This window comes from Barbus barbus (assembly GCF_936440315.1).
Source record: "Barbus barbus genome assembly, chromosome: 6".
NCBI lineage: Eukaryota > Metazoa > Chordata > Actinopteri > Cypriniformes > Cyprinidae > Barbus > Barbus barbus.
The window spans coordinates 3,847,873-3,875,000 of record NC_136734.1 but is presented as its reverse complement, the minus strand read 5'-3'; the positions used below and the strand labels follow the sequence as shown (position 1 = coordinate 3,875,000).

Sequence of the window (27,128 nt, the reverse complement as noted above, 5' to 3'; positions counted from 1 at the left end):
CTGTCTAGCTAGGCAGCTCACTAGGATTTGGTGTTGTTTTGATCTGTAGTGCACAGCCACATTGTTTGTTTTGTCTACTAAACATCTGCATGTCAGCAGAATAGCTGCAGTGCATCCGAAAACACTCAATGGCTTAAAGCATATTGATGCCTTCATATCTTTGCATGCTGCCTATTAAATCTGTGTTTTAAGGTTTCAGACTTTGATATATCTAAGCTGGCGGGTGTTGGATGCAAAAAGTCTTTGACGAGCCTGATCTTGATGAAACTTGTCGTGCCAGTGTGTTTGACGTCTCTCTTGAGAAATGTACTGAATAAAGACTAGAGCAGGGGAAAGTTTAATTGCAATTGCTGAATTTAGATCATGATATCACATATCTGCAAAAATCACTCGCACAGGGAAAGTGATGCTTCATAGTGGATATGGAGATACATTATGTGTGCTATGTTTATGTTGTTATATGCTGAACTATGTGATTTTAATTCAAAAGAGATTTTAAAGAATAATAATAATAAAAGAAATGCATATTTCCTGTCCTGGATGCTGAATAGCCTACCTAATATATTAGTGGTAACTGATTATTAATCTCTTTGTTTTTTAAGGATTTTAATGTAAGGTTTTTGATTTCCACAGAACCCTCAGATAACATGCGTGAGATCCTTCAGAACATCGCCAAATCTCACGGGGTTTCCAACATGAGGAAGCTTGGCCACCTGAACAACTTTGTTAAGGTAGTGCAACTTCCATTTATGCTGGTTGTTGTTCAGAGGCTGGCCGACACCACGCTCGTGTATGATTTTAGTGATGAGAGAAGATCATGACCAGGTGTGGGTGGAATGTCTTCACTTTTTTTTGCACCGATTTTGGGGGAAAATATTGCTGAGTTGTAAACGTCAACATGGTAGAATGCATTAAATAGAGCTGAGAATACTAGCCTACATCCTTATTGATCACTAAAAGCATTGTAGAATTAGCAAAAACTTACAATCACTTTGTGAGATCTGCAGGACGTATATTCTGTCGTATGATCTGCATTGCATGAACGCATATTTTTGTGTTGCAAGAGCCCTGGTGAATAGAGTAAAATGTTAACTCATTGATATTACCATAATTCTTCAGTTTATTAATCTCAGTACATTAAGACAGTTATTTTGTAATACAAGTTTAATGAAATGTTGTTTAAACATGCACTTATTTGCATGCTTTTCCAGAACAGAAAAGCATGCATTGCATAAATCCAGGATCAAAACTGTTGTTTTATTTTGTTGATATGTTACATTTAAAGATTTTTCTAGAGGAGACACTCCATAAATCAGAAAATACTGTCAACACTGGGGGAAAAAATTTAATTTTCACCATGTTTTTATGATTGAAATATTATATGAACAAAATCCTATGTAAAAACCTTCAGAACGTAGACAAAACTGTAAAGTTGGGTGTATGTAAGTGCAGTTCAATTGGAGATTTCTGGCTCAGGAGAAAGACTTATTTTGAGAAAACAGCCTTTAATGATTTTTGTTATATTGTCTTGTAACTTATAATCTATAAACGGGAAACTAGAGATCTAGAAACTGGAATAGCATTGACATTTGGCAGTTGAATAAAGAGTATTTCCACCTTTCCCCATTTACGTATAGTATACTTACATAAAGCATTATATACTATATAGCAAATCGCAGCTGCATGATTGCTGACATCGTTGCAAAATGTACCCATATTATCTCTCCCAGCACTAATCTGCTAAATGCAACTTTAAGACATGAAGATGTTAAGATAGTATAAACATTAACATCATAATGTTCTGTGTGTTTGGTGAAAAGTGCTATGTAAATCAATTTGATTTGACTTGCCGAAGAGGGGGAACTTATTTTTAATAATGCAATGTTTTTAAGGCCTGGTCCTGTGAGCTGATCTGTAACATTGTAAACAGCAGCAGGCGTTGTGTGTGTGTGTGTGTGTGTGTGTGCTGTCGGGTTGTTTATCTTAGTGGGCGCCTCCTCTCACTTTCAGTTTCTTTCTGAGAGAGTGTGTTTTGTGTGTGAGTTTCATCTCAGTGGGACTGAGGTTAAACTTAAGACTGTTGGTGCAGAAGTATGTGTGCAGGTTTTGTGTGTGTGTGTGTGTTTAAGTGGGATTTTCTCAGCTTTGGAGAATAATAACTCAAGTGGTGTGTGCGCATGAATGCTGTGTGTGGCCTTTTAAGGATGCTGAGATAGAGGAGATCTAATCCTCACTGAGGGTCACATGACCCCTTCTGCCTGCCTGAGCTCTGACATCATCATAAACACATACATATGCATGCTCAGCCTGCCAAGATCATTACGCTCCACAGTAACACACACACAAACATGTTTAGGAGACTAATTTTATACTGTAAGGTCAGCTTAGTGCAACTGTTGATGTGTTTGTCTCACTTTTTTATTTATGGGTTCAGTTCGTGCATCTCATCATCATTACCAGAAGATGTTTTGCGACTTTGTTCACTTTCGAAACGGCTTTTAGAGAATTTATAGAATGAATTTTTTAACTTAAGAATATGTAATTATAAATGCGTGTTTTCTGTGCTAGATGCTGATTGGTAAATACAGCATTCCAGCAACAATTCAACCTTTGTTTACATGTTCGAAGACTTTCCAGTGGGATAACGACACATAATGTTAATGCAAAAGCATTTCTAGTATCTCTGCTATTATAGTATTTCTGTTTTAATTGTATTATAAAACTCAAAGGTTTGGGGTCGGTAAGATGCTTTTAATGTGGCTGCATTTATATAGTAAAAACAGTAATACTGAAATATTTTTACAATTTAAAATAACTGTTTTCTTTGTGAATGTGATTTATTCCTGTGAATTTTCAGCATCATTACTCCAGTCTTCAGTGTCACATGATCCTTCAGAAATCAGTTTAATATGCTGATTTGATGATTTCTTATCATTATATTGATTATGAAACAGTTGTGCTGCTTAATACTTTTGTGGAAAGTGTGATGTATGGATTCTTTAATTAAAAGAAAGTTAAAAATTCATCCTTGCTGAATAGAAGTATCCATTTCTTTAAAAAATATATTTCTAGCCGTAAACTTTTGAACAGTATTATATCCTGTGAGCCTGATTATATATTCATGCATTAACCATAAACAGTCTAATGAATTTCATGACTTGGTGCAAGAATATTTGTGACGAGCATCTCTCTCTGTCTCTCTCAGCTCCTGAACAGTGTAAATCACTGTGAAGAGAAATTAGGATTTACAAATGAGGAAATCATCATTTGGTAAGTAGAACTTTTTCTTACTGTGTTCCTAAACTTAGTGAACTAGGTGCTGACTACATAGACTTGCTGCTTTCTGAGATGGAATCACAAACATCATGGAATCTCACAGATGACTGATTTGTGTGTGTCATTCTCTCTATTGTTTTAGTCTGCGTGTGGCGTTGCTGAATGAGGTGAAGGAGGTTCGGGCTGCGGGTTTGAGAGCACTAAGGTATCTGATCCGTGACAGCAGCGTCCTCCAGACAGTTCTTCAGCTGCAGGTGGATTACCTGATCTCCAGGTGAGTTCACACACCTGTTTTGTGTCCTCAGTGTCTTCCACTTCCATGACGTTTAAAAGACACTTAATATTTTGACCACCCTTACTGACACTATCAGATGAGAGCAAAACTGCAAATGAATTGAGCTGAATCAAGGCACTGTCTTCTGTAGAGCTGCTTTATAGCCAAATCAAATTAGTTTCATAACTGAGAAATTTTGTGACATCCACACTCTTATTGAACCGAATTGAATCAACACTGAACTGACTTGAGCTGAATGAAGACACTACGGTCTTCTTCAGTAGAGCTGCTTATAGAAGAATTAAACCTGTTACAATGCACTGAATAATGACACTATTGTCGAAAAAGAGTTGATGTGAATAATGGAAACACATTTACTGATAAACCACCTCCGAAAGCAATGTCGGCGTTTGTGCAAGACAATTATTATCTATGAACATAATTATGTTTGGTGGCTTCTTCTACTTTTAGTGATATTTAGTGCCAGTTTATCAGGGAGTGGAGTTTTTGTTCTCTTTAGACTCGTAGGATGGAAACAGTGCTTTATTTGCATATGCTTTAAGCAATATTCCAATTTGCGCATAAGTTAAACTCACAACTTTGGATGGATTATTGCTATCGATTCTGTTATTTTCTTGTTTATTACTAGAAATGCACTGTTAAAGAGCTCTATATAAATAAAAGTGACTCTTCAGTTACTTTTTTCAGATTTATGAAATTTGCTTGTCTTTAGTGTAAAATTGGTAAACATTGAGGTGCTCTGGTGGGTGAAGTGTCTTGGTCAGAAAGCCTCAGAAGGGAAGTTTGAATGTCTTGCATGTGTTGATTTGTGTTCAGGTGTATTGACATTCAGCAGAGCAATGAGGTGGAGAGAACTCAAGCCCTCAGACTGGTCAGAAAGGTACAATCTCTAACAGCACTCTTGCACTCAGTATAACCTATGTGTTATTTGTGTTGGCTGAATCTCATCTCAATCTGTTATTTTCCCCGTTCAGATGATAACGGTGAACGCACAGCTCTTTCCCAGCTCTTTGACAAACTCTCTGATCGCGGTGGGGAACGACGGGCTGCAGGAGAGAGATCGCATGGTTCGAGCCTGCATCGCCATCATTTGTGAACTTGGTGAGTTAGTAGTGTCACATTTGTCAAGACAAGCATTACTGTTATTATTGCTTACACTTAAGGTTAGTTTTAAACTTTGGCATGTATCATGTCTCAAATCATGCTGTTCCTTGAGGTGATGTACTGTATGCAAATATTTACCTTAGTGAACGAACAGGTGATAAATATTTTATATTACAGATTCTTAATGCCAATTCTATTACAGATTGATATAGGAGTGAGATATATTCTAGGCAATGTTTTGTCAAATTTTTGAATTTTATACATTTTTTAATCTAAAATAGATTTTTTTTTAATCAAATGTTAATTTGAAAGATATGTCATTTTATTTTTTTTTTAGTTTTTTTTACATAACTTACATAAACAAGAATCTCTTTTAAACTACTTTGATCTTTGCCATTAAAATAGACATAATTATTTTATTTTTTTTCTATTTTGTCAATAAAATATACATTTTGATTTATTCATTTATTCATATTTATACATTTAATGTTTCATACTATATAGGATTTTGGCAGATATATTTATATTGTATATATTTGTTTGATATGGTTGTGTTTTCTCGTAATCCAGCACTGAAGAACCCCGAGATTGTGGCCCAGCGGGGAGGTTTGAGCACCATCCTGAAGAACGTCATTGACTGTCAGCTGAGTCGCATCAACGAGGCTCTGATCACCACTATACTGCACCTGCTCAATCACCCACACACACGCCAGTACATACGCGCTGATGTTGAACTGGAGGTATGTGTGCATGCAGCGGCACAGATGTTCGTTGTGGTGCAGGTTTAATCTGGCTTGCATCATTCCCCATTTTAAAATAAAAATGTACTTAAAAATTGCCTGACAGTAGTAAGTGAAAGTGAAAATCATGTGACGTGGCCAAGTATGGTAACCCTTAATCGGAATTTTTGCTCTGCATGTAACACATTTTTATTTTTTTCTTTCCAGCAAATCCTTGCACCTTACACAGACTTTCACTACAGACACAGCCCTGACACAGCAGAGGCACAAATCAAGTGAGTTGCGTATTTATATTTTGGTTTTATGTAAATATACACACACATGTGCTTTTGTGCGTGTTTCTGTGCCATTACCTCATTTACATGTAATGCATTTTAATCGTGTGTATTTCTGACAGTAACTTTTTTTATGAATCATTGTGTTCCATAGGGAGGACAGAGAAGCTCGTTTTTTAGCCAGTAAAATGGCCATCATTGCAGCCTTCCGCTCGTGGTCGGGTATAAAAATCTGCTGCATCGTCATCTAAAGAGTAGAAAAGGGAAACGCTCTCCACTTTTTCATTCCTCTCTTCTGCTGTTCTCCTACAGGTATTATCAACCTGTGTAAATCAGGGAACTCAGGGGTCCAGTCTTTGATAGGCCTGCTCTGTATACCAAACATGGAAGTCAGGGTGAGTTTTAAATACTTTAAAAAAAAAATTTGAGACTAACATGTGACATGTTTGTCACTAAAACATTATATATTTTCAGCATTGATAATAATAAGAAATGTTTATTGAGCATCAAATCAACATATTGAAATGATTTCTGAAGGATCATGTGACACTGAAGGCTGAAGTAAGGATGCTGAAAATTCAGCTTTGCATCACAGGAATAAATTTTAAAATATATTCTAATAGAAAAAAGTTATTTTAAATGGTAATAATATTTCACAATATTACTGTTTTTACTGGTCAAATAAATGCAGCCTTAGTGAGCATAAGAGACTTGCTATACAACTAAATGAACAAAGAAGAATTTTTAATCATACGTGGACATAAACTACTGTATTTACCTACGTACATTTTAACTAAAACATTATGAAGTGCATTAAATGTTATTTGAGTGATGAATTGAAAAAGTGTTGAAGCAGTGTTTGTCACTGATTCACTGAAATAAATCTGTTTTAAAGCTGGATCTATCCATTTATTTTTGCATCTGCAGAAAGCCTTATTAGAAGTCATGTACGAGATCTTCAGGTTGCCTGTTCCTATAGTGACAGGAGATTTTGAGGAAGCCCTGCACAGCGTGGGTAAGAAGCACCTCGATTCATAAACACACTTCATCTGATCAGAAGCACCTCTCTGACTGCTGTAGAGGAGTATCTGTAAACTCTGATTTGCATGTTGCTCCTTCTGTCTGGGACGTGCGTTTCATGCTGATGTTTGTGTCGTTCAGACCCCAGCAAGTTTCAGGACAGCTGGAGACTATCTGATGGGTTTGTAGCCGCAGAAGCCAAAGTCATATTGCCTCACAGAGCACGATCTAGGTGAGACTCTGTGCCTTGCTGCAATACTGGAATATTCTAGGTTAAATGTTGTACTCATATTCTTGTGTTGTCCATTACCAGACCAGACCTCATGGACAACTACCTGGCACTACTGCTGTCTGCCTTTATCAACAGTGGACTACTGGAGGTATGTAATCACATGATCACTTGATTTTCTTTACCTTTAATGGAAGGGGTCTGTGATGATTTTATTGATAATGTTTTTGGTTGCTCAGGGTCTGGTGGAAGTGGTGACCAGCAGTGATAGACAGATATCAGTGAGAGCCACCATACTGCTCGGAGAACTTCTGCACATGGTATTACATTACTTCAGATCTGTAAACGGGGCTCATTACCTTTTAACACTTCATAAATATTTATTATGGGGCCATGAACTTGAATTATGTAATATTTCTTATTTGACAGCTTAGTGTGTTTGTATAAAACTGTGAGCAAATGTTGCTTTGCTTTCAGTAAAGCTTTTAGAAAACTCTACAACAATCAGATTTACAACTTTTTTTACTGCAATTTATGTAATTTATTTAACTTATGGCTGCAGTGTCGTTAACTAAAATTAAAATGAAAAATATTACAAATTGATTTTAGTACTTGACAAAGTTGAAAAATAGAAATCTTACTGCATATTTTAAATATAAATAAAAAAAGTTACAAAAGCTGAAGAACTAAAATGACTAAAATAAAGCTAAATAGAAATAAAATACAAATATAATCAAGGTTAATAGAGTAAGCACATAACACAATTACTAAAATGAAATAAAAACTAGAAATAGAAAAGCTTATTCAAAATGAGGACTGAATGCTATCTTAAATGTTTTTTAATAAAATACTTTTTTTTAAACTTTTTACTTTTATGAAAAAAAAAAAACTTTACATCATAAATAAGAAGACAAATAAATATAAATTATAAATAAGTCTAGACACATTGAGATATTGAGAATTTGGGGGGGTCAGAATGTGCTTATTTGTCATGATAATCTTTAATGATCCTGAAAATGTTTTTGGATGAACATTTAATCAAAATTAAAATGGAAAACAAAATTGTGTGGTGATGCACCATAGTCACTGATCTGTTAATTAGTAAACCAGATTCTAGATGTACATTTGGACTGCTGTTTAATTTTCCCTTTTAGCCTTTATTTTTGTACCAAAAATGTCACATTTGTTCACATAATGGTTCTTCTCTCTTCCAGGCCAATACAATTCTTCCTCACTCTCACAGTCATCATCTGCACTGTCTGCCCACGCTAATCAACATGGCTGCTTCCTTTGACATCTCTCAGGAGAAACGGCTGTGAGTGCAGCAATGTGAACACGCACACAAACAATAGTCTGAAAGCATGTGTCAAACAATGTTTTCCAGTATCAGGGGGTTAATTCTTGTGTTTTCCAGGCGTGCCAGTGCAGCTGTGAACCACCTAAAGCGTTTCCACGAAAAGAAACGTCGTGGCCCCAAACCTTACAGTCTTTACCTGGACCATATCCTGCGCAGGACGTCCAACTCCACTCACAAGAGAGAGCAGCACCAGCGTCCACAGAAGGACATCTATATTATGAAGGTACACACACTACATCATTGCTCTGCCTGAGGTGAATCTCAAAATCTCACCTGTCATGTCCAGACCATTTCACCCCAAAATCAGAAATTAGATTGTGCTCTAAGAAAATGGAGCACATTAAGATTTTTTGAGTTGTCACATTTCCTTCACTCAACTCTGATTACTGTAGTAGAAAATATGATATTTAAATTGTAAAGTACTTGCACATCATTGTTGCATTTGTTGTACTTCCTTGGATTTTGGGATGTGATATGTTTCTGTCAAATTCACCTGTTGTTTATATAGATTAATTTAATAAAATCCGAGACAGCAGAAGTTTCTGAGTTGTTTGTGTGGTGTAGGACACCGAAGAGGCGCTGATGATGAACTTGAGAGACAGTCAGATCCTCAATCACAAACAGAACGTGGACTGGAACTGGATTCTGATCATCACTATACTGAAGGTAAAAGAGGAACAGGCCCAACTCACTCTTCCTGCCATGTTTGGATAGAATACTAGCATAATGCTTACTACATACTGAACAATATTTTGTCTAGTGCCAAGTATTTTTGAAAAATAGTATGTGAAAAAATATTAAAAATAAAAATATTAAGCAGCCCAACTGGTTTCAACATTGATAATTGGCAGAAATGTTTCTTGAGCAGCAAATCAGCATATTAGAATGATTTCTGAAGGATCATGTGACTCTGAAGACTGGAGTAACGATGCTGAAAAATAAATGCAGCCTTGGTGAGGATAAGGGACTTCTTAAAGGAGCATTAAAAAAAATCTTACTCTGTTTTTCCTTTCTAGTGGCCAAATGTGAACCTCAGAAACAACAAAGACGAGCAGATGCACAAGTAAGACCAGCGTGTGGTGACCTACCTTGAACATCATGTGCTACATTTTCTTGAAGGACTAAGCACAAACTACATCTCTACTGTATGTGTTTGTTTGTGTGTAGGTTTGTAAGGAGGTTGCTGTATTTCTATAAGCCCAGCAGTAAGCTGTACTCTGCTCTGGAGCTGGATCACGCCAAAGCCAGACAGCTGACGGTAGCAGGCTGCCAGTTCAACCAGTTCCTCTTGGATTCGGAGGATGTGAGAAATGAAGACCTTTGAACCTTTGTTAAATTACTCCATAAGAGATACAGCAGCAGATAACTTGGTTAATGTTCTTCTAATTTTTGTAGGATGGTCAGGCATATTTAGAGGAGCTTGTGAAGGATATCGTCCAGTGGCTCACATCCTCTTCTGGGCTTAAATCTGAACGCAGTCTCCATAGCAACGGCCTCCTCAGCACCCTCAGTCAGCACTACTTCCTGTTTCTGGGTACTCTGTCTGCACAGCCGGCTGGAGTCAAATTGCTGGAGAAATGTGGAGTTTTCCAGTGGTGAGAACACACTATGTATATAAACTTTATTATTTTGGCTATAAGAGAAAGTACTGATAACAACACATTCATAATAAATTTACCACAATACCATGTTAAGAAAATGAAAAAACATGGAGTGTTCCAGAAAAACTCGAACATTGTTGAAAATTTGCCACAAATAGACCCTTTTCACATACTGTGATGACGATTTCCACAGTTATTAACATTGTAAATTTATAAAAGGTATTTATATATTCATTTTTAACTTTGTGTTATAATACCTTGGCATTAAATTACAGAAAGTTGTCAACTCTGCTGTACGAGTGTTTGTAATACAACGGCTGAGAGAGTAAAGGCAAATTTGACATCTTTCTGTCTTTACATTTACATTTTAGTCATTTAGCAGACGCTTTTATCCAAAGCGACTTACAAATAAGGACAATGGAAGCAATCAAAAAACAACAAAAGAGCAATAATATGCAAGTGCTATTACAAGTCTCAGTTAGCTTAACGCAGTGCATTTTATTATATAAAATGAAAAAGAAAACATAGAATAGAGCAACTAGTGTTAGAGGCCTTTTTTGCTTTTGTTAATTGTATATTAAATAAAAAGAAAACCGAATACAAAAAGATTAGAAAAGCTAGTTAGCTTTTTAAAATAAAGGAAACAAGCAGTAAATGAATAGAGTGCAAGTCTAAAAGAGACAAGTTTTTATTTTTTTAAAGAATAGAATTAGAATATTCTGATCAATGTTATCAATCTCTTAATATTTTATCTCTTGTTTTGGAAAGTTATAAGAAGTATATCATGGAAAAATTTACTTTTTTTTTTATTTATATATTTATTACCCCTATACAATTTTACCCAACTGTGATGACTTGGGCTTCTGAGAATCCGGAAATGTGAAAAGGGTTGATAAACTGCATTAAAAAAATGCAAAAAAGGGGGCATTTGTCCAGGCATGTTAATACTATGGTACCACAGAGCAGTGTGATTAACTGTGTTTGGTTTTGATTTGATTCATGCAGTCTGTTGAGCTTGTGCTCAATGAAAAACCAGGACCACCTGCTGAAACTAATGGTCTCCACTCTGGACTACAGCAGAGACGGACTCGCACGAGTCATTCTGTCCAAGATCCTCACAGCGGCCACTGATGTAAGATCACATTGAGGGCATTTCTGTGATTTGAGCAGGGTTGATATAGTTTACCAAGTCTAAAACTATAAACATTTTCATTACTTGGGGAAAAAAAAACAACCTACTAAAATCAAATGAAAATGGGAAATATAAAAATAATTCAAAATTTTACTAAACACTATATCAGTATCTCAGTGAAACTAAACACTGGTTTTAAGTTTTCATTTGAAAAACATCATAAAACAAGATTTGTTTGAGATTTAAGAGCTGCTATATGGCATATAATGGTGAAATCCATCCTATAAGATTCTTATAAAAGCTTTTTAAGTGGATTTTAACTGTATATTTGATTTTTTTTTTAAAGATCTCTGTTGGATTTTAGTTTGATTCTCACTGTTTGTCCTGTTACAGAACAATTTAATCTTAAGTTTTGCTTTGCTTATAGATACTTTTATATTTGTAAAAAATATAAATTGCCTTATATTTTCATATTTCCAACTTGCCTTTTAAACGCAACAAAATAATGCACATGTAATTTGCAAAGATGTTTTGTTGATTCTACAGTAATTTGCAATTCATTAATGTTCAGTAATTTTACAATTACTTAAACAATTATTTGCGATTTTTAATATGTATTTGAATTGTATTTGAATTTAAATGGATCTTAGATCCATTTTAGAGCGATTCTCCCTATATTTCTTTCCGTATTCAATCCACCTTTTAATATGCATGTAATATATTAAGATGTTTGTTGCTGCTGCAGTAATCTGCTTTTCATTAATGTTCAGTAATAAAACAAACAAGATTTAAGGTTTGTTGTATGGTAGATAACTAATATCCATCCTATAAGATTCTTGGAAAACCATTTCAAGTGGTTCTGTCTGTATTTTTGAATATAGCGTGATCTCAGATGAACTTCCTAGTGATTCTCCCTGTTTGTCTGGTTTCAGAACTGCCGTCTGTACGCCACCAAACACCTGCGTGTGCTGTTGCGTGCTAACGTTGAGTTCTTCAGTAACTGGGGGATGGAGTTGCTAGTCACACAGCTGCATGACCACAACAAAACCATCTCCATGGAGGCGCTGGACATCCTGGATGAAGCCTGTGAAGAGAAGGTAATCAGCATCACCTCTACAGGAAGTTAATAATGCAGTGCAGATCATTAGTTCATGTAGTTTCAGATAGGAATATCTATGATGGGTGTCTAAATATTTAAGTAATGATATGCTAAGCATTGAATAATGTACTTTGTTCATTTAATAAAATGTTACCCATGATGCTGATTGGTTTGTATCAGTTAATTGAGCTAATGCTCTTTATTTCTGCTGTGTTTTGATCACTCTAGGCTAACCTGCATGCTCTGATCCACATGAAACCTGTTCTGTCTCACCTGGGAGAGAAGGGCCTTCTGCTGCTATTGAGGTAAAACAGGTCTTGGTTTTCAGTTTAAGTATGTTTACTACATAAATGTATCATTAAAAAGAAACCTTTTAGCTAGTTTCACAAACTGACCTGCAGAGCGTGTGTGAGTTAATTAAAAAGCTAAATTAAATAATAAAAATGTTAAATGAAAATAAATAATTTAAAAATTAAACGATCAAAATCAGACACTTAATAAAAATATGAAATGTATATATTTTTTTTTTCTTTTTTTCTTTTTTTCATTTCATGTGACTATTAACCAACATCAGAGAAGCGAATAAATATTTGAGGTCAAAGAGGTTCAGCTGAAAATAAAAGTTTGGGAATCCCTGAGCTAGTTTTTATTTCTGGCCAACACTCTATACTGCATCACACACAATTATTACTTACTTTGCTTTTGATAAAATTAGGGCCTAAATTAAGCGTTTCTATGTAACTGTCTGATATTTAAAAGATTTTAAGTTGAATATCCAGCAAAAATAACTTTTTTTATATGCATTCATTATATATTCTGTTATTGTGATATAGAATTGTCATTATATTTTGGTCATACTGCAATAGAAAAAAATCTCAAATTTCAAAAAATTTGTTTGTGGTATAAAATTAGTAGTGCTGTCAAGCGATTAATCACATCCGAAGTAAAAGTTTTTGTTTGCATAATATATGTATGTGTGCTGTGTATATTTATTATGTATATATAAATACACACACATGCATGTATATAGTTCAGAAAAATATGGTCTGTTAGATATTAAATATATTTATAATATAAATTGTATGACTATAAACAGACATGTAAATATTTTCCAAAATATATACTGTATGTGTGTGTATTTATATATACATAATAAATATACACAATACACAGACATATTATGTAAACAAAAACTTTTATTTTGGATGCAATTAATCGTTTGACAGCACTAAAAATGAGATATTTAAATAAGCTCATAAGTGGTTGTACTCCTCATCTGCTAAAATAATAAATATAATGTGTTAAATGTCTCTCTGCTCTCCTCTGTAGGTTCCTGTCCATCCCAAAAGGCTTCTCTTTCCTCAATGAAAGAGGCTATGTCAGCAAACAGCTGGATAAATGGCAGAAGGTGAAAGCTTCAATCCACTGACTCTCTCTCAGCCTGTGGTTTTACGCCTGTGCCTGTTTGTTCCTCTTGAATGCAGATGTATTGAACCGTGTGTGTTTTTGCAGGAGTATAATCTAAAGTATGTGGACATGATTGAGGAGCTGTTGAATGAAGCTCTCACAACATACCGCAAACCTGTTGACGGAGACAACTACGTCCGCCGCAGCAACCAAAGGTCTTAGCACTCCTGTAAAAGGCTTCTAAATGAAGCTAAAGTAACCCTGTTATGAATATGTATAAACAGGATGTATACTTTTTTAATCAAAGCATTTATCTTGTAGGTTACAGAGGCCAAATGTGTTTCTCCCTGTGCATTTATATGGGCAGCTGGTCCATGATAAAACCGGCTGCCTGCTGCTGGAAGCTCAGGTACCCAGCTACACTCACACTGCTTGCTGTGGCTGAATAGCATTGTTTGTTTTTGTGCACTTATGTTATTTATGTGTGTTTGTTAGGGTATTATCCCAGATCTCAGCTACACAGTCCGATCTCCAGTGTTGGATAAATGGGAAGGCATTAAACAGCTGAAGGCAGCGCTATGGGCTCTGGTCAGTGATAATTTTTGCATACTTTTTGTATCTCCTTGAATGTCTCTGGTGTCATTGTATGCAAGTTTACGGTTTTAAAATTTGTCATTTTAAATATTTCAGGGCAATATTGGCAGCTCAAACTGGGGTCTGAACCTCCTACAAGAGGAGAACGTGATACCAGATATTATTGCTCTGGCTCAGCACTGTGAGGTTCTGTCCATACGTGGGTAAGACAACAAATATGTTCCTATATTAGGCAATTTACAACATTTTATGCCCATGGGCAGCGTCTGTGGGAACATTACACATGATAGCAAGAGGCCAATACATAACGTTGTGTCATCCAATATACAGTGCCCTCCAAAAGTATTGGTGTTTTCAATGTATAATTAATCAAATAAATGCAGCCTTGGTGAGGATAGGAGACATTTCAGAAACATTACAAAATATTGTACCAAGCCCGGTAGTTTTAAAAAAAATGTATTGATTTGGAAATTGTAAGTCAAATAGCAACTTTTTTTTTTTTTTTTTTTTGCCCTGTCCACAGCTCTTTGTTCATATTTTACAACCATCCAATCAAACCTTCCTCCTTTTTGTTTTCACACTCTCATTCTAACTAAAATAATATTAGGGCAAATAGCATTGAAATAACCTTGCATCATATATCCAGTAAGTAACCAGTAGTGTTGTCTGTGCAGTACGTGTGTGTATGTGCTGGGGGTGATCAGCCGCACACGGCAGGGCAGTGATGTGCTGAAGGCTTTGGGATGGGACTCTGTTCGGCACAGCCGCAGACAGCAGTGGCCCGTCGTCCCTGATGAAGTGGACGCTCCGCTGCCCAGCGAACTGTCATCTGTTCCCAGCACGCTCAGCCTCAACTCCGAGTCCACCAGCTCACGCCACAACAGCGAGAGTGAAAGTCAGCCCAGTGAGTCAATGCATGTGCTTATCATATCAGCATGAAAATATTTCTTGATCTGTTTTTCCCCTTGTTTGCAAGTTTTAGAGCAGTTGCATTATTATTTACAGAGAATCTATCGTCAAATACACACATTATTTTTCTTCTTTTTAAATTCACTAAATATGCCAATGGAGTAAGAGAAAAAAAATGACTCTTTCGAGATTAATTATCTGAAAATGTTTAGTATTTTAGTATTACTTCAATTAGTTTTTTTTTATATTTTCAGTTTTAATTGTGATTTTAGGTTTAGTAATTCTTATATGCTTTTTTATTTTTATTTATTTATTTTAATACTTTTTTCAGTTTTAGTTTTAGCACTTCAGCTGAAAGCTTTTTTGTCTAATTTGTTTTATTTCAGCTTTATTTCACTTGAGACCATTTTTACTTAAAAACAGGCACACAAACAAATGTATGCGTAATTAGTCATTGGCTACATTTACATGCAACCAAATAATCCATTTGTAATCGGATTGACGGCTCAATCGGACTGAAAAGGCTTCATGTAAACACCTTAATCGATCCGATTGAGCTCGATCGGAATGAAATTTCGATTGGATTGAAAGGGGTCTTTTATTCCTTTTCTAATCCGATTGAGCGTGTATTTAAACACTCGATCGGATTGAAAACCCAAACTGAAAGGACTGCGCATGTGCAATGACACAGAAATAGCATAATGACGTATGACGCACGCAACGAGCGGTTCATCCTTTTGAATAAAGTGTTGTATAAATGCGTGTCCTGTCATTATAAAACTCTCCTTTCACTCGGCAACTGTGAAGTGGACAGGACAACCTCCCACCGGTCCTTGTTTCGGACTCTCATCCACAGGCAACCCATTTTGTGTGCAGGGAGGGGCATTTTTCTGCATGATGAATATGAGCAGCACGGCACTGCGGTTTATATGTATATTTATCCAGAAGTGGATCAATATTAATTCCGCTGTTAAAAACAAATAAAGAAACAGTGTAGGAGAGTGGTTATTATATGCAAACGGTGAGAAACTCAATATTTGTGCAGTGTGTGCATGTCCAAAAAAATCAATTCCGATTTGAAGCTTGTGACATATGAATGCGCACATCAACCCGATCACTTTATTTAGCGTTCATGTAAACACTACATTCAGATTCATCAATCGGAATTATTTCAGTCCAATTAAACAAAAAATTGTGTATGTGAACTTAGCCATTGTAATCCATTGTTTTGTAATATTTCACATCTCACTTAGGTTTGTATTTCATGGACGATGATCGTGAGGGTTTGGACATGTACGAGGACTCTTCTCTCGGTAAACACACAAAAACCTCAAAGGACAGAAGCCCCTTCACCATCCTGACCCCTTCGCATCTCCGAACCCGCTTTCTGAACTCCCTGTCTCTCCCCAGTAAGAAGGGGCGGAGCCCCAATGACACTAAAGGCACGACAAACTTGGGAAAATCTCCCGAGGAGCTCCGGCTCATGCGGCGCAATCGGACCATAACAGAGCCCTCAAACTACTCTCCAGGCCACTCGGGGCAGAGCGAGGTTTTTTATAATGGCAGTCGCATGCCTCGCAGCCCAACGGTCAGCCTCGAGACTTCGTTTGTGGGTATAAAAGCACTAGCAGAGCCGTATGGCACCGAGGGATGCTCGGATTTGGAAGGCAGAAGTCAACATAAGGCCGTGACCCCAGGCGACGGTCAGAGGGAGCGGAGTAGCAGGGAGCGTTTGACCTGCGACGGTGCATCCGTACTGCCTGGCGGCGGCACGTTTAAGAGCCGCAGTCATAGCTTCAACACCGATACGACCACCAGTGGCATCAGCTCCATGAGCTCCTCCCCCTCCCGAGAACCCGCCTCGTCCATCGCCATGGACACGGACTGCGCCAGCCTCAACACGGTGGTCAGCGCCAAAACTGTGAAAATGCAACTTTCGCTCAGTCCTCAGTCCAACCATAACCACATCCTGTTGTCCAAGTCTAATTCCACCTCGCTGGTTCCTCCTGGGTCGTCGCACACGCTGCCACGCAGGGCACAGTCACTGAAGTCGCCTTCCGTGGCCACCATCAAGAGCCTGGTGGACTACAGCTACATCTACACGAGTCCGCGTGACGCGCTGGGATACGCCACGCTGAAACGCCTGCAGCAGCAGAGGATCCACCCGTCTCTCTCACACAGCGAAGCGCTGGCGTCTCCCGCTAAAGATGTGCTGTTTACAGATACCATCACCATGAAAACTCGCAGCCTCGACTCTCGGCTCACGCCACGCAGGTACACAGAATTTATTTCTGCTTTTTCATCTTTCATTTAACTACTAAACTACTAATTTTTTTTAAATCTTGAAGTACAACCCGAATTCCGGAAATGTTGGGACTTTTTTTAAATTTGAATAAAATGAAAACTAAAAGACTTTCAAATCACATGAGCCAGTATTTTATTCATAATAGAACATAGATAACATAATAAATGTTTAAACGGAGAAATTTTACACTTTTATCCCTTAAATGAGCTTATTTAAAATTTGATGCCTGCTACAGCTCTCAAAATAGTTGGGATGGGGGAATGTTTACCATGGTGTAGCATCTCCTCTTCTTTTCAAAACGTCTGGGCATCGAGGTTATGAGTTTCTGAAGTTTTGGGGTTGGAATTGTGTCCCGTTCTTGCCTGATATAGGTTTCCAGCTGCTGAAGATTTGTGGCCTTGTCCCATACACACAGAGATTTCTCCAGTTTCTCTGAATCTTTTGATGATGTTACACACTGTAGATGATGAGATTTGCAAAGCATTTGCAATTTGACGTTGAGGAATGTTGTTTTTAACTCCCTGGGGTCGACGTTATCGCCGGCTTGACCAGCTTTTCAGTGAGAAAGACACTAAAAATACTCTGTCGATTTTTGTCACACAAATAAGTGTTATACCTCATTCGAAGCTGTTAGGTGTCTACTTTTATTTGCATAAACATACAATAACAACAAAACTTTGTGCTTTTGTGAAATAAAGAAAATAAACAGGGTGCGTGTTCTGTCTTCTCTGTCTCCGTGAACTGCTTTTAGAAACGCGTCACCAAAATAAAATACATGACACACACATATGAGAAATATATCTATAGAAAGCTTGAAGTGTCTACTTTTAAATGAAGTAAGTCATGTTGAAAACAATATTCTGTGATTAAAGTAATCCGTATGAAACCAACGCAATGTCCAATTTCTCCGTCTGATTTAATTTTTTTTTTTAATGTGACCACGCCCACGAGCTACTTTCGCTTTTGTTTTAACAATCATCCATGTGAGACGTGCGGCATGTAAACGCCCACATCAGCTCCGTGCACAAAGCGTGAGGATTCGTTTAGTTCATCTCTGCTACTGTTTGTTTCTGGAAGAAGATGGAAGAGAGGAATAGCCCAGGATTTACCTGTACCTGATGCGATGCGAGTATTCCACAATCTTTTTATGCACTCTTTCACAGATTGGAGAGCCTCTGCCCATCTTTACTTCTGAGAGACTCTGCCTCTCTAAGACATCCCTTTTATAGCTAACTCTTAAATGCGCTCTATTATTTCCTCCTTGGACAACAAACCAATCACAGTCTTCAAAAGAATGTGTCATAGCTAGCAACGCCCCGCCTCCTCACTAAGATAAAAGTTTTTGTCTTTTTCTCGCTCAGAGTTGCTCTCAGATTGGTCCTGAATTACTTTTAAACCACGACTCCTAGTTAGAAATGTTTCAGCTAAATTAGGAGCTCTCTAAAAGGATTCTTAGAATCTTTAGGAATACAGGCCCAGATGTCAATTAACTTAATTAGTTGCTAGATGTTCTCCCAGCTGAATCGTTTAAAAATGTCTTGCTTTTTCAGTCCTTTGTTGCCCCTGTGCCAACTTTTTTGAGAGCTGTAGCAGGCATCAAATTTGAAATGAGCTCATTTAGTGTAAAACTTCTCTGTTTAAACATTTATGTTCTCTATGTTCTATTGAGAATAAAATATTGGCTCATGTGATTTGAAAGTCTTTTAGTTTTCATTTTATTCAAATAAAAAAAAAAAAATATCCCAACATTTCTGGAATTTGGGTTGTATTATTACTGTGTGTGTGTGTGTGTGTAAAACAGTACCTAAAGATCATGGTAATAGTTTTTTACTACCTTTATTATAATTAAATTGTAACTGATATTTATAGTAAAAAATTATGCTACTATATACATTTGATATTTAATAAATGAGTGATAGTTAATAATTAAATTGTAATGATAATTATGGTTAAAAAAAGAACTGTATTTTAATTTAATAAGTACAATAATGAGAATCTAAAATGTTGCATTAGGATTAATAAATAAAAAAAATATGTATGTATCTATATTTAAAATGTATATTTTATGTATTATAATATATTATTATTACAAAAATGGCATTTTACTGTAATAAGAATTTTGGGAGAAAATATATATTTTAATGAATATGTGTCATAATACAATGGTCCAAAGAGTCTGAATGAGGTTCATTTTCTTATTATATAATAATTCATGTATAAATTATAATTAAATTAGTGTAATTAAAGATAATTTAAGATACCAGTATAATTAAATGTATTTTATTTCAAATACATTATTTTATATTTGTTGAGTTGTTTGTTTGGGTTGAAATATGAATTCTTAACAGTTTTTTTTGTTGTTGACCTATATATGAAAGTGCAGTTGAAGTTCGGGGTGTTTTTTGCTGGTTCTCAGGTGTTCTGGGAAAAGGTATTCTGGGCCGTTCAGCTCCCACCGCAGCGTGCCCAGAACTCTTGTGCCATGGTGGGTAGAGAGAGTAGGATCCCCACATTAGCTTGGATCTGCTGTAGAGTTTCCATTTTAGAAATACTATAGAGTACAAGGCAACGTCCCATCCTGGGGTGCGTTTCCCAAAAGCATCGTTAGCTAACTATGGTGGTAAGTCCCATTGAACTCTATTGGTAACGACGTAACTTGCGACCATAGTTGCTTTTGGGAAACGCACCCCTGTGCGACTACAGATCCACTGTCATTTTCCCCTAGATAGTTTCGTCGTCTTTCACTCATTCATTCACATTTGATTATGGGTGAGTGGCTAGATGCTAATGCACCTCTAAGACTCAGTTAGATGCTTGTGGGAACAGTCCTTTAGAAAAACCGCAAACCTTGTTGATGTAGTGCTAAACCGGGATGCTCAGTCTACTACTGGGAGTCCAATTCCACCTGGGCCCCAACTAAGGTGGTTTAGTAAAGTCATTGGATGCATCATGTTGGTGGCTTATGTAGGCCTATATAATGATACAATTCTCAATTTGCAGTATTCGTAGTCCTGTCTTACTATTTTCTTCTTACTATGATTTGGTAAGCACTAGTGTAATGTATACTATTTAGTTTGTGTTTGTGTGCTAATAAAAATAAAGGTCTAGCTGAAGATTTATAGGATTAAATCTAATGTTTTGCAGTGGGTGTGCTTGTATTTGCTCTCCCCTCAGGTTTTTGAAAGCTCTGAGTTTTGCGTCTCTGGACAAGGAGGACTTATTGAGTCCGATCAATCACTCCACCCTGCAGCGCTCCTCTTCCTTGCGCTCCATGGTCTCTAGCGCCACCTTCGGCTGCAGTGAGGACTACATCGGCCTGGCGCTGCCCCTGGACATCAACCACATGTTTCAGGTACATTTAGTTGTGTCTCTACCATGTGAACTTTTAGTAATGCATCTGTAGAGTGTATAGAGGCTCATGCGAATTTGATTCAATTTTCATTGTGTTGATTCATTTGAATGTGCAGTCAATGAAACTTTATTTTTTTTGCTCTCACTGTGGGCATAACTCTGATTGTGTGATTTATTTAGGAGAAGCAAGCGTGTGGTAATTTTCATGATTAGACTTTCTTATTATTTTCCCATGTTAGATGATAAAAATACCCAAATAGATTTGCATTAAACCAGGGAGCCTAGTTTTAGTGACCAAAAAATGTAAAATATGGATGTCAAAAGCACTGCTTTACTACTTTTTTTTTCATGTAGGGAAAAGTACTGCATTTTAAATAAGACTGTAAAATGTTTGCTTACATTTAAGATGTTACTTTATTTTTAGATTAAAGAAACATCATATTTCCAGAAGAGAACAAGCCCCCCTGCTGGAGAAAAATCATCTTTTCTTTTTGGAGAATCTGATGGTATGACTGCTTGTAGCATCGCCCTTATATTTCTGTATTTTTTATTATTATTATTATCAGTGGTAGTAGTTGTAGTAGGAATAATAATACAATTATTTTTAATATTTAAATGGAAAGTCAGTCCCCTTCTAATGTTGGTGGTTGGTAAGATTTGTTTGAAATGTTTTTGAAGTCTATTCTGCTCTTCATTTATTTGATAGAGTAACATTAGTAATATTATGAAATATTATTAAAATTTTAAGGAACTGCTTTCTATTTGAATATAATTTAAAATCTAACTTCTGTGATGACAGTTGAATTTTCAGCATCATTACTCCAGTCTTCAGTGTCACATGATCCTTCAGAAATCATTCTAATATGCTGATTTGCTGCTCAAGAAACATTTCTTATATTATCAATGTATACATTTTTTGTGGAAACAGTAATAAATTTTTCCAGGATTCTTTGATGAACAAAAAGTTCAAAAGAACAACATTTATTTTAAATATAAATCTTTTTTAACATTATATAGCTCTTTACTGCCACTTTAGATCTTTAATGTGTCCTTGCTGAAGAAAAGTATTATTTCTTGTAAAAAAAATCTTACAGACCCCAAAATCATTGTGTATAAAATTATAGTTAAATTAAAAAATGAACAAATCTACATGTTTCTTGTGGGTTTCTTAGAAGCGTGTCGTGGTCCTCCACTGAAGACGCAGATGAGTATAACGGAGCTGTTAAACAGCTGCAGGTCGGAGCAGCACCACCTGCTAGGAGCAGATGAGAGTACAGGCCTACAGGAGCACACGGAGCAGAACTGCCTCTACTGCTGCGCCATCTCCGTCCTCGGCTCACACGCACACAGCCACCTGAACAACACACACACACGCACAGGTGAGCAAACACACGCTGCCAGAGAATATCAGCTTCATAAAACATCTTTCTCATTTCAATTTTTGTGAACCTGCTGCTTTCTGAAAGGAATCACTGATTATGAGGAAGCATGGGAGACTGAGTGTTAGTAAATGGAGTAACTTGATCAGATTGTAACTGGAAAGGTTGTCGGTTCAAAGCCCAGATTTGGGTAAAAATAAGTAATTCAATTCCTTTTGTTCCTCATACCTGATTGCTCTCTCCGGCAGATCTGTCTGATGGTTTCTCGCAGTGGCACAGCCAGCCTTCCCATAATCACCTCGAGGTGGTCGCCCAGTCCAAGTTCTCGGGGGTCTCTGGCTGCAGCGACGCGGCAGTCAGTCAGGGTTCGGCCAGCAGCACTCCCAGCTCAGAGCTTATTCTGGGTGAGAATAAGACCTTCTGTTTTACCTCTGAGATTCCAAACCACATACTGAGACGCAACTTCTCACAAACATTTTTTTCTGGAAGTTTGTTTTACTGGGACATCCAGGTCCACAATGCAAAACAACTACAACATTCTTATCCTAACATGTATAAAAATAAAATAATTAAACATAAGAAAATAATGATCAGAATAGTGTGTGTGTGTGTGTGTGTGTGTGTGTGTGTATATACTGCACTACAGGTACATCTGGAAAAAGGGGGGCGGGTCGTCTTATAATCAGGGTCGTCTTATATTCGGGTCAATATGGTACTAATAATGATAATAATAATAAACATAAGAAACTGACTTAAATTTTTCAGAACAGTATCTGTTATTGTCTTTTAAATAAATTAATCAATAAAAATTTAAAACTATTATGTCAGGGTCATCATTATTTGACATTTCACTCATCTACTTGTTAACAAATTATATAAAAGGGATCCATATCTAATTAAATACATCTACTTTTTAGTAGATATTTGTTTAGCATATAAAGTAAACAAGTAAAGCAATAACCAAAATCAGCTAAGTTGTGGAGGAATTAACAATAAACAAACAAAATAGTGTCCAAATGTAAACATTTTGGAGATAAAAGATGAAAATATCATTAGTTCAGTATCAAAGCAATGGAGGTCAATGAAAAGTCCATGATGTAATGTGTTCATATAGGTGGAAAGGCGATATCTGAGGACGGACCGACCTGCAGAGTTCTGTTGAGGAAAGAGGTTCTGCGACTCGTCATCAACCTCAGCTCTTCAGTCGGCACCAAAGGACACGAAACCGGACTGCTCACGTAAGAACAGCCGAGAAATATTGTGTGAGTGTGTGTTCTGTGTTTGTTTTAGCCCTGCATAACACTCTTCTGCCCTCTGCAGGATAAAAGAGAAGTTTCCGTTCACGTTTGATGACATCTGCCTGTACTCTGAGGTCTCCTTCCTGCTGGCCAACTGCATGTTTCGTCTGGCCTCACGCCGCTTCATCCAAGAGCTCTTCCAGGATGTGCAGTTCATTCCGGTACGGCTTCACTCCTTAAAGCCTCTATAACAAATCTCCACCAAAATACTTCCTATAGTACCTCTCCCAAAGGACACAGAGTTGATATTAAGCTGTAGTGTGTAGCTTCTGTTTACAGACTCTCAGCTATACTAGGGCCCTCCAGTATTTAAAGCTATAAAATAATGTTACTAAGCAATAAAAACATTTTACAAATTTATTAATTTAAAAATTAATCCTTTTTTTTTTACTTAATTTGCAGTTATGTGAACAGTATTTTTTTATTGTTTTTTTAAATAAATAATATTTATTAGCATCAAATTTAAAAAGTCAATTCTGACAGGTTTCTCTTTTAGATAAAGATTGAATTTAATTTTTAAAATTAAGAAGTTTATGAAGATAATAAAAAAAAAATACAAATAAGAAATTTAAAATACTTTTATTCAGCAAAGATGCACTAAATTGATAAAGTGACAGTAAAGACATTTCTATTGCAAATAAATGCTGCTCTTTAAACTTAATATTCGTCAAAGAATCATGAAAAGAAATATATCAGGTTTTCTAGAAAAATGCGCGGAAAGAAGCACAACTGTTTTAAACTTTGATAATAAGAAATGTTTCATATTAGACTGATTTCTGAAGGATCGTGTGACGGTGAAGACTGGAGTAATGATACTGAAAATTCAGCTTTGATCACAGGAATAAATTACATTTTATAATATATTCAAATGGAAAACGGTTATTTGAAACTGTAATATTAATGTATTTTTGATCAAATAAATGCAGCCTTGCTAGTCTAAGGTAGTCTAATGTAACTATTTATCAGCAAATTTCCAACAGAATGTTATGCCTTGTAAAACCCCATATCAGTCGAAGACTAGTGTCTGTGTTATTAGTTATTGTGTCTGTGACGTTGACCTTTCCTGTCTGCAGTTGTATGATGAAGCTGAAGCGGTGTTGAATAAACCATCACAACCTGTCCCGGTGGACACCGAGGAGTCTTGATACCTCCGTCAGCTTCCTGAACACCTCACCGCCGTTATCCCATCACCTCACCTCCCATCCTCCCATACGGCACAGAGAGACACGCTTCGGCAAACATGGAGGACGAGGAAGTCAGTAGCTGCGGCTGGAGGAGAGGAAGCAAGCGTTTACAGGAATACCGAAACAAGGCCCTGGACTTCAAGGGAGCAGTTTACCAAAAAACGTCTTCAGACTGTGAAACAGGTAAACCGGAGCGCTTCACGCGGTCCGAACGCACGGATGTACGTGTTCACAAAGAACGATCTGAATGAAATGCTGTTTACACTTTAAGAGCGCCAGATGCACGGATGAGATAGACGGTTTACGGCACTGGTGTTTGTACATATCCACCCCATCCCAAAAGATCACGCAAACACTACAAAGAATTCAGCGCGAATTTGACTATGAATTCAGGACTTCCAGAACTGAAAGAGCGGACGTAACATTGATTACATTTATACTATTTATTCTTTTCTTTTCTTTTGTACGTGTGTGTTTTGGATTTTTTTATGACCTCCAGACAATCAAAATTCAGTGTTTTGGGGAAAAAACGTTACACACATCTTTCGTTGGAAATCTGTCATCCGCGTACAGTCTCAGAAAATCTCTCGTAGGAAATTCTCCTCCAAAAGACACATGCGAGCACTGATACACCCACACACTCGATCGCAGAGCTAGTTGGACTCGTTTTCAGGGTGGATCTCACGAAAGATGTCCAGTCCAGGTCGTATTTCACCGGATTTCTCTTTACTGTAAAGCCCAATTCTGAGAAATATGCTTGATTATCATGAAAATTGTGTCATAATGCAAAAGATCTAATCTGGTTTTAGAGTGAAAGCCTGTGAGATTCACTGCGGATGAACAGCGGTTAGTAAAACATCTGCAGACTCATTCTCCATATCATACTAGACTCGAGCGGTGCTGTGGTCTGCTCATCGTACTCTGATCTGATGCTGATCGGCGATATGGTGGCGGTTAGATTGACTCTGACCTACAGGAAATTAAAGCAGAAGTGAAACATAATCATGCATGGTATCATTTTATTGACATATGATTAATAAAAGTGATCTTCAAGTACCTTTGAAGGAATTCAGGAGTTCAATACAAATCATAATACAATACATAATACATTTGGTGTAATGTTGATTACAAGAGAAAATCATTTTGACTGTGTAAACAGTCAAGAGGATGAATCAAAATATTAAGCCCATATAGGACCAATAATATATATTTTTTATGTTACAATTAAGCACATTTCTATTACAGGTTCTGTGGGGAAAAAATGTGAATTTATACACATCACGTTAGTATTTTTTGTTCTGCCTTGATACTGATTTAATAAAAGAAAAATACTTTTATGTTACGGTGTGAAAATCAATTGAAAATAATAGGAATTACTGTGGGATTTGACTATTTTGGGGAGCAAAATGTTCTTATTTTTAACATTGCACTAAAAAAAAAATAATAGTCTTAACCGGCTGAATTTTTTTCATGTAAAATATATACTTTTTATTTTCGCTTTTCATTCTCAAATGTTCATGACAATTTCAGCACATTTCCGTTCCAAATTCTCATGATTTGTAAAATATTAATCCACATAATAGTAGTATTTGTTGTACTACATTGATGCCGATAAAATAAATAAATGGAAATATGGGGAGCAAAATGTGCTTAATTTTAATATAAAAGTCCTAAAACGAGCTTAATTTCCTTTATGTAAAATATATACTTATTTCTTTTTGTTTTTGCATTCTGAAATGTTCTTGACAATTAAGCACATTTCTCTTCCAAATTCACATAATTGTAATGTAAAATGTGCTTACTTGTCATGACAGTTATGTCACAATGCAAAATAATAGTCCTAAAAACAAGCTTAATTTTTTTCTGTAAAATGTCTATTTTTGTTTATTCAAATTGATGGCCTAGTCAAAATGATCTTCTCTTGTAATCAACATTCGCCAATGCTCTTGATAGTGAAACTTGTGTTGAACCTGGAATATTTCTTCAATGAGCTGCCAAAGCACTGCTTTAGAAAGAGTTAAAGTATTATCTTGATGTGTTGTCTATATATTGCTAGCGATTCCCTTCACATTGCGAATCCATCTTTCCTGTTCTCCCAAAACCATGTGTAGATTGCATGCTGAATTGACACAAACCCAGTTACTTATTTATTAACTGCGAGACCTTTTGTTATTATGTGTCTCAGTGCTGCTGCTACTGCCTTCAACTGACTGCAATCTGATTGGCTGAAGAGAGAGTGCCATGGCTTCAGCCTGGGCTATGGATCTGTACCATAGTGGCACGAGACAGAAAAGAGATATTTATATTTTTCCTAAAAGACGAAATTGTGAGAGATGGTGTAATTTAAAGGCCTGTTGTTTTATTTTGTGGTTTCCCTTGTAAAGTGTGTAAGGTGTGTTTTTGGGCACTTTCAGCCCTGGAAAAATCTTAGTCTTATCAAAGGGATATATAATTAAAGAGGAAAACTCATGAGTGCATCTGTGTCGTCTGAGTGCATGTAAAGCTAACTTTTTTTGAGAGAAATATATAGTTAACATTGATATGAAGTAGTAGTACCAGAGAGTTCAATATGT

At 36.5% G+C, this 27,128-nt stretch overlaps 1 protein-coding gene across 1 annotated transcript in view; it reads left to right on the top strand.

The window, feature by feature from the left end:
* Positions 1 to 27,030, top strand: part of rictora (RPTOR independent companion of MTOR, complex 2 a) — a gene marked incomplete at its 5' end in the record, with an annotated part of 27,492 nt that extends 462 nt beyond the window's left edge. The window contains 36 exons of the mRNA XM_079419711.1: positions 634 to 731; positions 3,206 to 3,270; positions 3,419 to 3,550; positions 4,388 to 4,451; positions 4,546 to 4,672; positions 5,246 to 5,415; positions 5,623 to 5,690; positions 5,845 to 5,912; positions 6,003 to 6,085; positions 6,618 to 6,705; positions 6,852 to 6,942; positions 7,024 to 7,090; positions 7,179 to 7,259; positions 8,154 to 8,254; positions 8,354 to 8,519; positions 8,861 to 8,962; positions 9,313 to 9,359; positions 9,464 to 9,599; positions 9,692 to 9,891; positions 10,903 to 11,029; positions 11,962 to 12,126; positions 12,357 to 12,433; positions 13,458 to 13,536; positions 13,641 to 13,750; positions 13,857 to 13,944; positions 14,031 to 14,123; positions 14,226 to 14,332; positions 14,804 to 15,033; positions 16,292 to 17,312; positions 20,518 to 20,695; positions 21,119 to 21,200; positions 21,867 to 22,073; positions 22,322 to 22,477; positions 23,188 to 23,311; positions 23,394 to 23,532; positions 24,445 to 27,030. Coding sequence (XP_079275837.1) covers positions 634 to 731; positions 3,206 to 3,270; positions 3,419 to 3,550; positions 4,388 to 4,451; positions 4,546 to 4,672; positions 5,246 to 5,415; positions 5,623 to 5,690; positions 5,845 to 5,912; positions 6,003 to 6,085; positions 6,618 to 6,705; positions 6,852 to 6,942; positions 7,024 to 7,090; positions 7,179 to 7,259; positions 8,154 to 8,254; positions 8,354 to 8,519; positions 8,861 to 8,962; positions 9,313 to 9,359; positions 9,464 to 9,599; positions 9,692 to 9,891; positions 10,903 to 11,029; positions 11,962 to 12,126; positions 12,357 to 12,433; positions 13,458 to 13,536; positions 13,641 to 13,750; positions 13,857 to 13,944; positions 14,031 to 14,123; positions 14,226 to 14,332; positions 14,804 to 15,033; positions 16,292 to 17,312; positions 20,518 to 20,695; positions 21,119 to 21,200; positions 21,867 to 22,073; positions 22,322 to 22,477; positions 23,188 to 23,311; positions 23,394 to 23,532; positions 24,445 to 24,516 — 5,009 coding nt within the window. The 3' untranslated portion in view covers positions 24,517 to 27,030. The remainder of the gene's footprint in view (positions 1 to 633; positions 732 to 3,205; positions 3,271 to 3,418; positions 3,551 to 4,387; positions 4,452 to 4,545; positions 4,673 to 5,245; positions 5,416 to 5,622; positions 5,691 to 5,844; positions 5,913 to 6,002; positions 6,086 to 6,617; positions 6,706 to 6,851; positions 6,943 to 7,023; positions 7,091 to 7,178; positions 7,260 to 8,153; positions 8,255 to 8,353; positions 8,520 to 8,860; positions 8,963 to 9,312; positions 9,360 to 9,463; positions 9,600 to 9,691; positions 9,892 to 10,902; positions 11,030 to 11,961; positions 12,127 to 12,356; positions 12,434 to 13,457; positions 13,537 to 13,640; positions 13,751 to 13,856; positions 13,945 to 14,030; positions 14,124 to 14,225; positions 14,333 to 14,803; positions 15,034 to 16,291; positions 17,313 to 20,517; positions 20,696 to 21,118; positions 21,201 to 21,866; positions 22,074 to 22,321; positions 22,478 to 23,187; positions 23,312 to 23,393; positions 23,533 to 24,444) is intronic.
* Positions 27,031 to 27,128: the final 98 nt, after the last annotated feature.